General features: G+C 35.4%; 2 protein-coding genes across 3 annotated transcripts in view; one reads left to right on the top strand and one right to left on the bottom strand.

Moving 5' to 3' along the window:
- Positions 1-14736, top strand: part of FAM227B (family with sequence similarity 227 member B) — a 253534-nt gene that overhangs the window by 87379 nt on the left and 151419 nt on the right. The window lies entirely within an intron of this gene.
- Positions 8907-14736, bottom strand: part of FGF7 (fibroblast growth factor 7) — a 63191-nt gene continuing 57361 nt past the window's right edge. For both annotated transcript variants that reach the window (XM_027096634.1, XM_027096635.1), the window contains exons 3-4: positions 11065-11168; positions 8907-10037 (exon numbers count right to left, since the gene is read on the bottom strand). In XM_027096634.1, coding sequence (XP_026952435.1) covers positions 9843-10037; positions 11065-11168 — 299 coding nt within the window. In that variant the 3' untranslated portion in view covers positions 8907-9842. The remainder of the gene's footprint in view (positions 10038-11064; positions 11169-14736) is intronic.

Genomic DNA, 14736 nt, shown 5'->3' with positions numbered 1-14736 from the left:
ATATATATTATTTATATATTATATATATATATATATATATCATTTTATATATATATATAAAATCCCAGGTGATTCCAATGTGCATCTTGCATTAAAATAAATTGTTTTTCAAGTCTGTTTAGGTCTTATCCTCATATGATATTGGGTAACTTGTGACTGATTACCTCCACCATCTAGGACAAAACTGTATGGCTTGAGGAATTTCAGCTGGCATTTATGATCTTATTCTCTTGAGGTAGGGTGGTGGAGGGGGAGGTTATCTTCATGTTGGGTCTGAAAGCAGGGTCATTTCCTTCATGTAGAGGCAAAGTGATGTTAGTTTTCCACCTACATTAGGAGATCTAAGAAGGCACAACTCAAGCTAATAGGCAGTACACACTGTGGTTCAAACCTTTTCTCAATTATCCTATGTGGCATTGTACCATAAAGTATCCCTCAGGGAAGGATCAAATATGTTGCCACAGAGGATATACCTACTTCATCTTTCTCTGCTGAATGGCTCACCACTGAAAGCCATGAATTACTCGTTATTAGGCCCTAAAGAATCCTGTCTTTGTGGCAGTGGCCTTAAAAACATTGTTTCTGACTTGTGTTAGTCAGCCTTTAAGATGGCCTCCAGTGATTCCTGCTTTCTGGTTTGTATGCCTTTGTTAATTCCCTCTCCTTGAGTACAGGCAGAAGCGATGAGACACTTCTGAAGATTAGGCTATGAAATACTGTAACTTCCGTTGTGGGCACTCTTTTTCATTCTCTCTGATTCCTTGCTCTGTGGGAAACAAACTGCCATGTTGTAAGTGGAGCTATGGAGAAGCTCACGTGGCGAGGAAGTGGTATTTCAAACCCACAACCAGTGAGGATCTAAGGTCGATCCCTCTGTGAGTTGAGCATTGAGATAACAGATAACTGCAGTTCTGGCCAACACCTTGATTGCAACCTTATAGAAGATTCTAGCTAGAGACACCTAGCTAAACCATACACAGGTCCCTAACCACATTAACTATGAGGTAATGAAAACTTGCTGTTTAAGCCATTAAGTTTTAGGATAATTTGTTACACAACGATAGATAACTAATACGTGTCTGGCTGGACTTATCAAGAGAAAGGCCTTCCATCTTCAAGCTAAATGTTATTATTCATTTCACATTTCAGTTATTAGACTATAAGTTCTATTCATATGAAAAGAAAATAAATTTTTATCATCTCATAAATTCAATTTGACGATTTGGAAACTCCTGAAATTGAAGAGACTAGGACTTTCGCTGTTGCTTTCTGGCAAATCTTCGCAACTCAGGAGAAAGTAAGGAGGACCTTCAAAATGGCGGAGGAGTAAGACATGGAGATCACCTTCCTCCCCACAAATACATCAAAAATACAACTACATGTAGAACAACTCCTACAGAACACCTCCTGAATGCTGGCATAAGACCTCAGACTTCCCAAAAGGCAAGAAACTCCCCACGTACCTGGATAGGGCAAAAGAAAAAAACAGAGACAAAAGAATAGGGATGGGACCTGCACCTCTGGGAGGGAGCTGTGAAGGAGGAAAAATTACCACACACTAGGAAGCCCCGTGTCTGGTGGAAATGGGGGGTGCGTGGGGGGGAAGCTTCAGAGCCACAGAGGAGAGTGTAGGAACAGGGGTGCAGAGAGCAAAGCGAAGAGATTCCCACACAGAGGATCAGTGCCGACCAGCACTCAGCCGCCGGAGCGGGTGGGGGCTGGGAGCTGAGGCTCGGGCTTCGGAGTTCAGATCCCAGGGAGAGGACTGGGGTTGGCTGCGTGAACACAGCCTGAAGGGGGCTAGTGAGCCACAGCTAAGCTGGGGGGAGTCCGGGAAAAATCTGAAACTGCCTTAAGACTCAAGAGACCATTGTTCGGGGTGCGCGAGGAGATTCGGAACACCGCCTAAACGAGCTTCACAGATGGTGCGAGCCAGGGCTATCAGCGCGGACACCAGAGTCGGGCATGAAATCCTAAGGCTGCTGCTGCAGCAACCAAGAAGGCTGTGTCTAATTGGTAATTACCATTCCTATTAATTGATATTTATTGGACATTCCATCCAAAACAACAGAATACACTTTCTTCTGAAGTGCTCATGAAACATTCTCCAGGATAGATCATATCTTGGGTCACAAATCAAGCCTCGGTGAGTTTAAGAAAATTGAAATCATATCAAGCACCTTTTCTGACCACAACGCTATGAGACTAGATATCAATTACAGGAAAAAAACTGTTAAAATACAAAAACATGGAGGCTAAATAATACACTACTAAATAACCAAGAGATCACTGAAGAAATCAAAAGGAAACCAAAAAATACCTAGAACCAAGTGACAATGAAAACATGATGACCCAAAACCTATGGGATGCAGCAAAAGAAGTTCTAAGAGGGAAGTTTATAGCAATACAATCCTACCTCAAGAAAGAAGAAACGTCTCACATAAACAACGTAACTTTAAACCTAAAGCAATTAGAGAAAATACAAAAAAAAAAACCCCGAAGTTAGCAGAAGGAAAGAAATCATAAAGATCAGATCAGAAATAAATGAAAAAGAAATGAAGGAAACAATAGCAAACATCAATAAAACTAAAAACTGGTTATTTGAGAAGATAAACAAAATTGATAAACCTTTAGCCAAATAGAAAATATAAACAGACCAATCACAAGCACTGAAATTGAAACTGTGATTAAAATTCTTCCAACAAACAAAAGCCCAGGACCAGATGGCTTCACAGGCGAATTCTATCAAATGTTTAGAGAAGAGCTAACACCTATCCTTCTCAGACTCTTCCACAATAGAGGGAGGAGCATTCCCAAACTTATTCTACGAGGCCACCATCACCCCGATACCAAAACCAGACAAAGATGTCACAAAAAAAGGAAACTACAGGCCAATATCATTGATACACATAGATGCAAAAATCCTCAACAAAATACTAGCAAACAGAATCCAACAGCACATTAAAAGGATCATACACCATGATCAAGTGGGGTTTATCCCAGGAATGCAAGGATTCTTCAATATATGCAAGTCAATCAATGTGATACTCCATATTAACGAACTGAAGGATAAAAACCATATGATCATCTCAATAAATGTGGAAAAATCTTTCAACAAAATTCAACACCCATTTATGATGAAAACCCTCCAGAAAGTAGGCATAGAGGGAACTTACCTCAACGTAATAAAGGCCATATATGACAAACCCACAGCCAACATCGTTCTCAATGGTGAAAAGCTGAAACCATTTCCTCTAAGATCAGGAGCAAGACAAGGTTGTCCACTCTCACCAGTATTATTCAACATAGCTTTGGTAGTTTTAGCCCCAAAAATCAGAGAAGAAAAAGTAATAAGAGGAATCCAAATAGAAAAAGAAGAAGTAAAGCTGTCACTGTTTGCAGATGACATGATACTATACGTAGAAATCCTAAAGATGCTACCAAAAAACTACTAGAGCTAATCAATGAATTTGGTAAAGTTGCAGGATACAAAATTAATGCACAGAAATCTCTTGCATTCCTACACACTAATGATGAAAAATCTGAAAGAGAAATTAAGGAAACAATCCCATTTACCATTGCAACAAAAAGAATAAAATATCTCAGAATAAACCTACCTAAGGAGCCAAAGACCTATGCTGAAAACTATAAGACACTGAGGAAAGAAATTAAATATGATACAAACAGATGGAGAGATGATATACCATGTTCTTAGATTGGAAGAATCAACACTGTGAAAATGACTGTACTAACCGAAGCAATCTACAGATTCAGTGCAATCCCTATTAAATTACCAATGGCATTTTCACAAAACTAGAACAAAAAATTTCACAGTTTGTATGGTAACACAAAAGACCGTGAATAGCCAAAGCAATCTTGAGAAAGAAAAAATGGAGCTGGAGGAATCAGGCTCCCGACTTCAGACTATACTACAAATCTACAGTAACCAAGACAATATGGTACCGGCACAAATCAGAAATATAGATCAATGGAACAGGATAGAAAGCCCAGAGATAAACCCACGCACATATGGTCACCTTATCTTTGATAAAGGAGGCAGGAATATACAATGGAGAAAAGACACCGTCTTCAATAAGTGGTGCTGGGAAAACTGGACAGCTTCATGTAAAAGAATGAAATTAGAACACTCCCTCTTACCATACATGAAAGTAAACTGAAAATGGATTACAGACCTAAATGTAAGGCCAGACACTATAAAACTCTTAGAGGAAAACATAGGCAGAACACTCTATGACATAAATCACAGCAAGATCCTTTTTGACCCACCTCCTAGAGAAATGGAAATAAAAACAAAAATAAATGGGACCTAATGGAACTTAAAACTTTTGTACAGCAAACGAAACCATAAACAAGACAGACAACTCTCAAAATGGAAGAAAATATTTGCAAATGAAGCAACTGACAAAGGATTAATCTCCAAAATTTACAAGCAGCTCATGCAGTTCAATATCCAAAAAGCAAACAACCCAATCCAAAAATGGGCAGAAGACCTAAATAGACATTTCTCTAAAGAAGATATACAGATTGCCAACAAACACATGAAAGGATGCTCAACATCACTAGTCATTAGAGAAATGCAAATCAAAACTAAAACGAGGTATCACCTCACACCAGTCAGAATGGCCATCATCAAAAAATCTACAAACAATAAGTGCTGGAGAGGGTGTGGAGATAAGGGAACCCTCTTGCACTATTGGTTGGAATGTAAACTTATCCAGCCACTACGGAGAATAGTATGGAGGTTCCTTAAAAAACTAAAAATAGAACTACCATACGACCCAGCAATCTCACTACTGGGCATATACCCTGAGAAAACCATAATTCAAAAAGAGTCATGTACCACAATATTCATTGCAGCACTATTTACAATAGCCAGGACATGGACACAACCTAAGTGTCCATCAACAGATGGATGGATAAAGAAGATGTGGCACATATATACAATGGAATATTACTCAGCCATAGAAAGAAATGAAATTGAGTTATTTGTAGTGAGGTGGATGGACCTAGAGTCTGTCATTGACAGTGAAGTAAGTCAGAAAGAGAAAAACAAATACCATATGGTAACACATATATATGGAATCTAAAAAGAAAAATAAATGGTTCTGAAGAACCTCGGGCAGGACAGGAATAAAGATGCAGATACAGAAAATGGACTTGAGGACACGGGAAGGGGAAAGGGTAAACTGGGACAAAGTGAGAGAGTAGCATTGACATATATACACTACCAAATGTCAGATAGCTAGTGGGAAGCAGCCGCATAGCACAGGGAGATCAGCTTGGTGCTTTGTGACCACCTAGAGGGGTGGGATAGGGAGGATGGGAGGGAGACGCAAGAGGGAGGGGATATGGGGATATATGTATACGTATTGCTGATTCACTTTGTTATACAGCAGAAACTAACCATTGTAAGGCAAGTATACTCCATTAAAGATGTTAAGAAAAAAACAAGTACGTTTTCTTGGCAAACCATTCTAAGTTAGAGGATGAGTGGAAGCATATGTGGGCCTGAAGGTACATCACCTTCATTGAAAGCAGCCGCTCTGCTGGATGCATATAGAAGTGGAATAAAGAGTAGCCTGGGGGTGGGCAATACAGGGGTAGGAAATTGAGATTCAAACTATTATGTATAAAATAAGCTACAAGGATATATTGTACAACACAGGGGATATAGCCAATATAATAACTATAAATGGAATATAACCTTCAAAAAGTGTGAATCACTATATTGGACACCTATAACTTACATAATATTGTATATCAGCTATATATCAATTAAAAATAGTAAAGTTTAAAATAAAGAGTAGCCTGGCAACAGTGTTGAAAGAGGCATGAAGGTTTAATGAACTATGGCATATTAACATATGCATTAATAACTCAAATCAGAGAGACCAATTAATAGATATTCTCTAAAAACTGTTTTAAGGTGATCATAGAAATGGTCAAGGCTGATAATCATCTGATACCCACAAGTTAGTCACAGTGGCCTGAATCTATTCTAATAGAGCAGTGGTATATTCTGATTGACCAGTAACCACTCATACTCGTCATTAAATATTTTTAATGTCACTCTGGTTCATAGTAAACTTTTACATAAACTTTTGGTTTTCTTTAGCCATGTGTCACCTGCGTGTAAAGTTGAACTATGAGAGGTACAGGATCTCTTGTGTCTTATTCATGCCCAAGTATATGGCAGTGGGATAGTAGTGTAAATGAAGCCACATGATAAAGCTTACACATTTTTCTGATGCATCACTTTTTCCCACTGGTATGAATTTTATATTAAAGCAAACATAAATATATTGTGGAATAAAATTCAAAAACCACATGTGTTTTAAGAGAATGATTTTCAAGAAAATTTGTGTCTTTGGTGGGCTACCTTTGCATTATTCCTTAGACTCTCATTCTCTACCTCTACTAGTATTGGTATTTAAGTAGAAAATTGTGAGAGGCACTGATTTAGGATATTTGTGGATACAGAATTGCTTTTACTATAGCTGGTCCCATAGTCCATCTCTATGTTATTTGTCACTTTAGAGAATCAGAAGGACAAACTCTGAGAGATGGAAACTAAGAATTTATCTCCAGCATCCCTTCTCTTCTGTCATTAAGTTGAATTTTAGCCAACTCAAAGGCTGATAATTTATATTATAGCATTTTTTATGTAAAAATGTTTTAGTTCACTAATTGCATTGAAAGTATCTTTTTTATTACTTCTTTTGTTAACATTTTATATTCTTCTGTTTAATTTTTTCCTTCCTAATTCTTGGCAACCAATGTATTTAACCAATTTTCTCTTTCAAAGAACATTTAGAAAGGTTACTCTGTTTATCTGGCTATTTTGCACAGTGCTTTCCATTTGTAAGTAAAGAGGTGCATTTAAAAGTTGAATAGGGGGCTTCCCTGGTGGTGCAGTGGTTGAGAGTCTGCCTGCCGATGCAGGGGACGCGGGTTCGTGCCCCGGTCCGGGAAGATCCCACATGCCGCGGAGTGGCTGGGCCCGTGAGCCATGGCCGCTGAGCCTGTGCGTCCGGAGCCTGTGCTCCGCAATGGGAGAGGCCACAGCGGTGAGAGGCCCGCATACCGCAAAAAAAAAAAAAAGTTGAATAGGAGTCAGAATTAGAAATTTCATCATTTTTTTCCTCCTTTTGAGTCAAATATGACAGTATAGACTATTATATATGAAGTGAAGTGCCAAAACATGTCACATTTGCATGCAAATGTAAAGGTTATATCTCAATAGGAGTAATTTTTTTAAAAGACCACTAACTAATAATCCTAATCATCCAAGAGTAGGAAATACATGCTGAATGACCTAGACTCTTGTGGCAGCTCTGAACCTAACCAGCTATGTGATTTGGGATCTGTTACAGTCTCAATTTCCTGGTCTACAAATGAATAGTAAGGACTAAGGCCGCTTGCAGTGTTTAGATTCTTGAATTCTAAGTGTATGTAACTAGTGCAGATTTTATTTTCTAAAATTTTCACATTAAGTGTAAAAAAAAGGGGGAGGGAGGATAAAGAATTATAAGTACGTGTTTCTAGAAACACTACTGGATTGGACTTACTGCTAAATGTTGGTTAATTCAGCGTTGCTTTGTAATTTGTTCATAACTATAACTCTATAGTCAGAGTATTTGGTCGTAATATAGCTCATAACTTATATACATACACACTGTTTCTGTTTAAATTTCCATATAATCATGTTTCACCCTTTTTAAAATAAAGTACGGTTAGTCTCATTATGAATTTTCTTTGATACTCAAACATTGAGTGAATTCATATAAAAAATTGATTATGGACACTCTGCTAGACACTAAGGAAACAAATATGAAAAACATAGATCCTCAAAAAAAAAAACATATAGGTCCTCTTCTGCTCTCAGTATGTTCACAAGACACCAGTAACAGAAGCCTGATCTAGGAACCTAGGCTAGCAAGGTCCTTGAATCATACAACAGTTAAGAATATCATTCATGGCATTTCCCCAGAGTATATCTGAGGAAGGGCAATTTTTTCTAGCTTCCTGCAGCCTCGTCATGTAGGTTGAGTCACAAGGAAATCAAATGAACCTATTATTTCTGTTAACTTAGCCTTTTCATGTAACTCTCTCTTATAAATGTATTATCAGTTAATATTTGTATAAAATAAAGGGACTTAAAAGACAAATATTTTGAAATAAAAACCACCCTTATTAGCATACCACCAATTTAATTTTGATAAATGTTGGCCTTCTACTGATGAACATTAAAGTGCTAACAAGATCTACCAATGCCAGAATTATGAAGTAGAAATTTATCTTTTCAATAAGTCCATTATCTGTAGCCTGACCTCAAGCCTTCATTGCTATTCAGGGCCTCAAATCCCTAAGTATAGACTCTACTTTGGGCATTGTGCTCTTGCCATTGAACAGGAAAACAACTTTCAATGCTGCCATATTTTGAATGGCAGAGATTTCTAGAGATTAGAAAAACTACTAACTTTAAATACGCATATTTTTTAAATGTTGTACTATTCTACTCATGAACTCAAATATAGTTTAACTTTAAAATCCTGTAAGTTCTTTTATCTACAGTGATTTTACTTATAAGATCCAATTTAGTTGACAAGAGTATGTGGCAAAACATATTTCACATTTTTGTATTGTTCCCTGTGAGACATCTATTGTAAGAATTGCTGCAAGCTGTCATTTTTGTCTGCTGTCCAGGATTTGCTGGCCTGAGTGCTGTGTACTAGACTTGGTGTTGCTCATGAGGGGGAGGGGGAACTTGCAATTGAGCCAGACGGTTTTGTTATTGCTTTAGAATTAAAAGCATATGAAACAGATACAGCTTATTAAGGTTTTTTTTTATAAATAACATAAACTTAAATAACAAAACAGTAAAGTTCAAATACAACTTAAAATAGAGTTTAATGCGGTAACCACAGGATAAAAGCATGATTATTTGTGGGAAGAACATTATTAAAAGCCATATTCCCGAATATGAATTATACAAAAGATAGATTATGTTACTTGAAAAAAACATAAAAGATTTTTGAATTTTACTTTTAGGGATTATAAAATGTTATTTTGTGGTGAGTGAGATGAAGTACAGTATTATCATCATTATTGCTATTTTATATACAAGATTTTTGAAAACATCCTTTAAGCAATACCCTTTCAATTGGGAGCAGCATTAGGAATTTTGTTCTTGTTAACAGGTACAAGCATGTTCTAATCTTATACTCTTGTAAAACTACCTCTTTGATTCATTTCCATAATAGAATTTTTGAGAATATTCCTTCTTTTCTGATTAGAATTTAAGTGGTTCATAATTTTTCACTAGAAAGCATTCAGATACTGCTCATCTTCCATAGTTAGTGTTGGCTTGATTATCTGACAAATCATTCCAGCAGCTTTTAGGTCTGACACATCTTATATAACATCATCTGCATTATTATTATTATAGCAGCCATTTTATAAGCAGATAGGAATATTTAAATAATCATTATCAGATAATCAAATCTAACAGTCTTAAGGGTAAATTAATTTAAGAAAAAAACATTACTATTACTGACATCATGATTGTACAACCAGTTTTACAATTTTTTACAACTTTTAGTTACTAAATCTGATTTTTGTGTATATTTTTTCAAATCTTTCTTTAATGCAGTCTCTTAAAATAAACATAAATGCGCAAGTCCAGCTTGATCAGTTTTTCAGTAGTTTTCCAGCCTTTCTTGGTTACTTAAAAAAAAAAAAAAAGAAAAGAAAAAAGGAAGAAAACAGTCCACTTAAAGAAATCTCCCTGCTGGAACTGGTTTCTTATATGCCATACATGATTAGGTTATTGCCATAGGAAGAAAGTGGGCTGTTTTTTGTTCTTTCTTCGTTTTTTTCCCTCTTACAGGAACCCCCTTTTGATTTAAGGCAACAAACATTTCTCCTCCACTGTGTGTCCATTTAGCTGATGCATATGTGTTGTAGTGGTTTTCCAGAATTAATTCTTTGAAGTTACAATCTTCATTGCATTCTTTCTGCAAAGAACAACAAACAAACAACATTATCCAAATTATTTTTGGAGGGACTCAATTAGACAAAGAATAAGCAGTAATATTTAGTAGGATTAAAACATACATGACTTTTTTTGAGCAGGCATAATGCAGTTTGTTATATATACTTAGCATATTTGAAAAAAGATTAAATTTTTTAAAAGATAAAATGATACACATTTAGTTATGCAACATAGTTTCAAACATGTAGCTTTTTGGCAGTCAGTTGCTACTATTCTTAAGTATTAAGAGCTATTTCCCCCTAATTAGCAGCTCTCATATTACTATGCCCAAGTCACTCTTTCCCTAACACTGACATTTTGATACAATTAGCAGAGCCTCTGCCTCCCTCAGCTGAAGGACATATTTCACAACTTTTCTTCATTTACTATTACATTGCCTGTGATAGTGATGGAAAATAAAAAGTTAATTTGTTCATCCAACTATTCATTCATTCACTTAAACCTGTATTTTTACGTAGTCTGTGCCAGGAATACAAAGGAAAGTCAATTATACTTTGTTATAGTGGGATGAACAGTTGCATATTTCATGTTATAATAAAGTGGGAACAATGGGAATGCTTACAGTTCAAAGCCCATGATTGTGAGATTGATGTTGATAAACAAACGTCTGGATTTTTTTTCCCCAAGAATTTTCATGTCAGCAAAGTGCAAATTGGGTGAACTTTAACAAAAAGAGCTTTAATACTGACAGATGGACATTTTAGATTTTAAGAATCTAAAATACAAATGGAATTTTAGAGCTGGAAGGATCCTTAGAGGTCAGTTAATCTGACTTGTTTTACAGATGAAGAAACCAGAGTCCAGAGAACTTAAGCAAATTGTCCAAGATCACACAGAAAATTTAATTATTAAGTATAAAATGTTTTAATGAAATCATTGAATTATGTAGTTTGAGAGGAGTTAATTTCATTTTTACTTTTCAGAAAGGGAAGATATTTTTGACAAAAATAAATATGAGAAATTAAGTCTAAGGTATCAATTATCAATACCTTTGCATAGAGTTTTCCTTCCTTGTTCATTGCAAGATAATATTCACTTTCCACTCCTTTGATTGCTACAATTCCAACGGCCACTGTCCTGATTTCCATGATGTCTGCAAGGAATCACAGAAAGATATGTCAGTTATTCACCCAGCTTTGCAGATTATCCAAGAATGACCATTTGTCCTTATTTCTATTTCACTTGGAAGTTAAGATTATTAACATGATTATTTACTCAGCCTGAGACCCCCATCCACCCATAATATGTACACACAAACACCAGATTAGTCCTTATTAAATGTGGGAAGTGCAAAACTATTGATTTTTTATTTTGTAGAAAAAGATATTTGGATTCAAAAAGAAGAGTTACATATTTGAATTTCGCTTTTTCTTCTCTAGAATTACATTTCTAATTTACTGTAATAGTAATAATAACATCAATAATACCTAAAGTTTATTCAATTCATACCACATGCAAAGTATTGTTTTAGCACTCATGTATTAATACATGTACTTATCACCAAGACTATAAGGCAAGTACTCATATTTTCCCCAGTTTACAGATCAAGAAGCTCAGGTACAAAAAAGTAATTTGCCCAAATTCTCAGCTGGTAAGTGGCAGAAGTGGAATTTGAACCCAAAAGGTCTGGCTCTTAATCATTATATAATGCTATGAAAGTATATAATTAGCTAACATCTTTAATTTTCTACTTAAGCTTTATATTAATAATTATTGCTGACAGAATATTTCTTGAATATACTGAAAATGAATAAAATTCCGACTAAAGCAATTGTAAATGATGGTAAACAGAACCAACTACCTTTAAAAAATTAAATATTTTATTTTGATTTGTTTTTTAAAATTTTTATTAGAGTATGGTTGATTTACAATGTTGTATTAGTTTCAGGTGTACAACAGTGAATCAGTTATACATATACATATATCCACTCTTTTTTAGATTCTTTTCCCATATAGACCATTACAGAGTATTGAGTAGAGTTCTCTGTTCTATACGGTAGGTCCTTATTAGTTACCTATTTTATATAGAGTAGTGTGTATATGTCAATCCCGTCTACCAATTTATCCCTCCCCTCCCTTACCCCCTGGTAACTATAAGTTTGTTTTCTACATCTGTAATTCTGTTGCTTTTTTGTACATAGTTCATTTGTACCCCCCCAAAATAGTAAATATTTTAAACTGATAGTGAGCTTTTTGATAATGAAAACAGCATCTAAAACCAAATTATGAGTCCTGATCACAGAATATTTTATAACTTTATACCATTTAATTAATTTTTTAACCATTATTGAAATTGCCACAAGAAAACCTACTGTTTCATTATATATCATTTCCTAAAGTGCTGTATTTTAATACTCTAACTACAGTAAAAAAAAAAAAACTCTCAATCAATTTTTTAAAATGGCATAGAAATTAAAAGTTTAGTGAACCGTTTTATGTAACTACTGGTAATTATACTTTCAACTTGAGACATTCTCTTTCTTGCGCTTAACATAATGTAAAGAAAATTCCAAGTGAAAATTATCTGCATAAATCAAGTTTCCAGAAGCTGTGTTCTAAAATAGTCACTTAAGTGGAGGAAATTCTAATTTTTTATTCCATGCCTTCACTTCATCCTCTTATTTATTCTTCTGGCTTCATTTTTCCTATCTGGAGAATAAAATTTTTACCCATTTCATCAGGATTAATGTAGCCTAATTAATATGTGTTATCTGTTTCCAATATATGCTGCATATAGAAGTCATTTTCCCACTATACTATGGTTAGGACTAGTCAGAGCTCATCCAATTGAGAGTTCTCCAGCTGCTCATCTAGAAATTGAGGTCTATGAAGAAAATGCAAAGGAATGGATATTTATCTTTTAAAGTATTTATGAAGCATTGTCAGAATGCATAGAACTGTATGGTAATTTTAGGATACAAATTAAGAAAAACAGCACTGGTTTCTGAACTCCAGAAGTTAAAATCTAGTATAAACAGCAAAACACATATGTAAACACACACGTAGATACACCTTAATTAAAAGAAAAGAAAACTTCTGGAGACACAGCCCTGAAGGAGAGGCTAAGGGAAATGTTAACAGTTGCTTACAAGCATGGGAAGGATGTGATGCTGATGCATTCATGCAAAATTCAACAAATCTTCAGTGAGAGCCAATTCTGTGCTAGGCTCAATTCAGTGACAAACCCTGCCCTTTAGGAGCACTTTATCTGGCAGGTAACTCTTCTTGTTCAGCAAAGGAAGATCAAAGGGAAATAATTTATTACGCAGCAGAATCCAAATAGGTTAAGTTTATATCAATAAACTCAGTGAAGAATACTAAAGAAATTCACTGATTCAACCAATTTGCAATACCTTCAAAATTGAGTAAACATATCTATTTAAAAACATACGGAATAGTTGATTTCTAAAGATCTTACCACTGTAAAATGTGAAGTCAGTTTTTTCCTTCTAGTCCCTTTCTCCTGCTATTTCCCTCTTTATTCAATATTTTCTCTTAGAAAGGAGAGTACTGATGCATAGGCTTAGAGTATCTTTCATGCTCAGTTTTAATTAGGGAATGAAATCTGTCATGTTTGCTGGCTTTTTCATTTATAGACCAACTGTCTACAAAATATAACTATAGAATGATAGAGGTATTGTTGATTATGCTATGTGGACACTTCCCCGTCAGGTTCAGTCATGACAATATATTCATATTGTCCCATCTCTAAACCCTTTTCCTCTATCCCCTGCCTGCCCATTGCCCACCATATTTTTGTTACACTCTAACACTCAATAGGTGATAAACATTGTTAATCTTATCCCTCCGCACATTGGGGTTAAGGACATCAAAAAATCTTTAGATTTTAAACAACCCAATTAAAAAATGGGCAAAATGTCTGAACAGAAACCAAAGTAGATATACAGTTGGCAAATAAGCATATGAACAGATGTTCAATCTTTAAAGATTCTACTTTTAACCAGGATGAGGACAGACTTGAAAATGGCAAGGTTCCTGACACAGTAATATTGTTTGACGTATTTAAAAAATCATTTTACTAGGAAATCAACAGACCTAAAAATATATTTCTTGGAAGAGCATTAAGTAGTACTGGCAGAATTAATACGCTATCAATCCTGACTTTCTGGTCTGTTTTGCCCCGTGTGCTGTGCCCTTTTTTATTCAAGAAAACCCAAGAATGAAGATACTAAAGTTATCATCCTTTCACTTAAGTGCAGAGTAGGAAGTAGTGTTCCTACAGATTTTAAAGTGTTTTAACTTTCCTGTTTTCAAAAAAAGTTTTTATTAAGAATTTATTTTTTAGAGAAGTTTTAGGTTCACAGCAAAATTGAGGGGAAGGTACAGAGATTTCCCAACTACCCCCTGCTCTCACACATGCATAGCCTCCCCAGTTATCACATCCCCCACCAGAGTGGTACAGTTGTTATAATTAATGAACCTACGTTGACCATCATTATCAACCACAGCCCATAGTTTACTTTATGGTTTACTCTTGGTGTTTGGACATGTATCATCATTTTTGTATCATACAGAGTATTTTTACTGCCCTAAGAGTCCTCTGTTCTCGACCTGTTCATTTCTCTCCCTTACCCGCAACTCTTGGAGACCACTGATGTTTTCACTTTCTCCGTGGTTTTGCTTTTTCCAGAATGTTATAT

The sequence above is a fragment of the Aethalodelphis obliquidens genome, unplaced genomic scaffold (assembly GCF_003676395.1).
Source record: "Aethalodelphis obliquidens isolate GAN/ISIS:26980383/991018 unplaced genomic scaffold, ASM367639v1 scaffold105, whole genome shotgun sequence".
In the NCBI taxonomy this organism is placed as follows: domain Eukaryota; kingdom Metazoa; phylum Chordata; class Mammalia; order Artiodactyla; family Delphinidae; genus Aethalodelphis; species Aethalodelphis obliquidens.
This window is presented reverse-complemented; position numbering and strand designations above follow the sequence as displayed.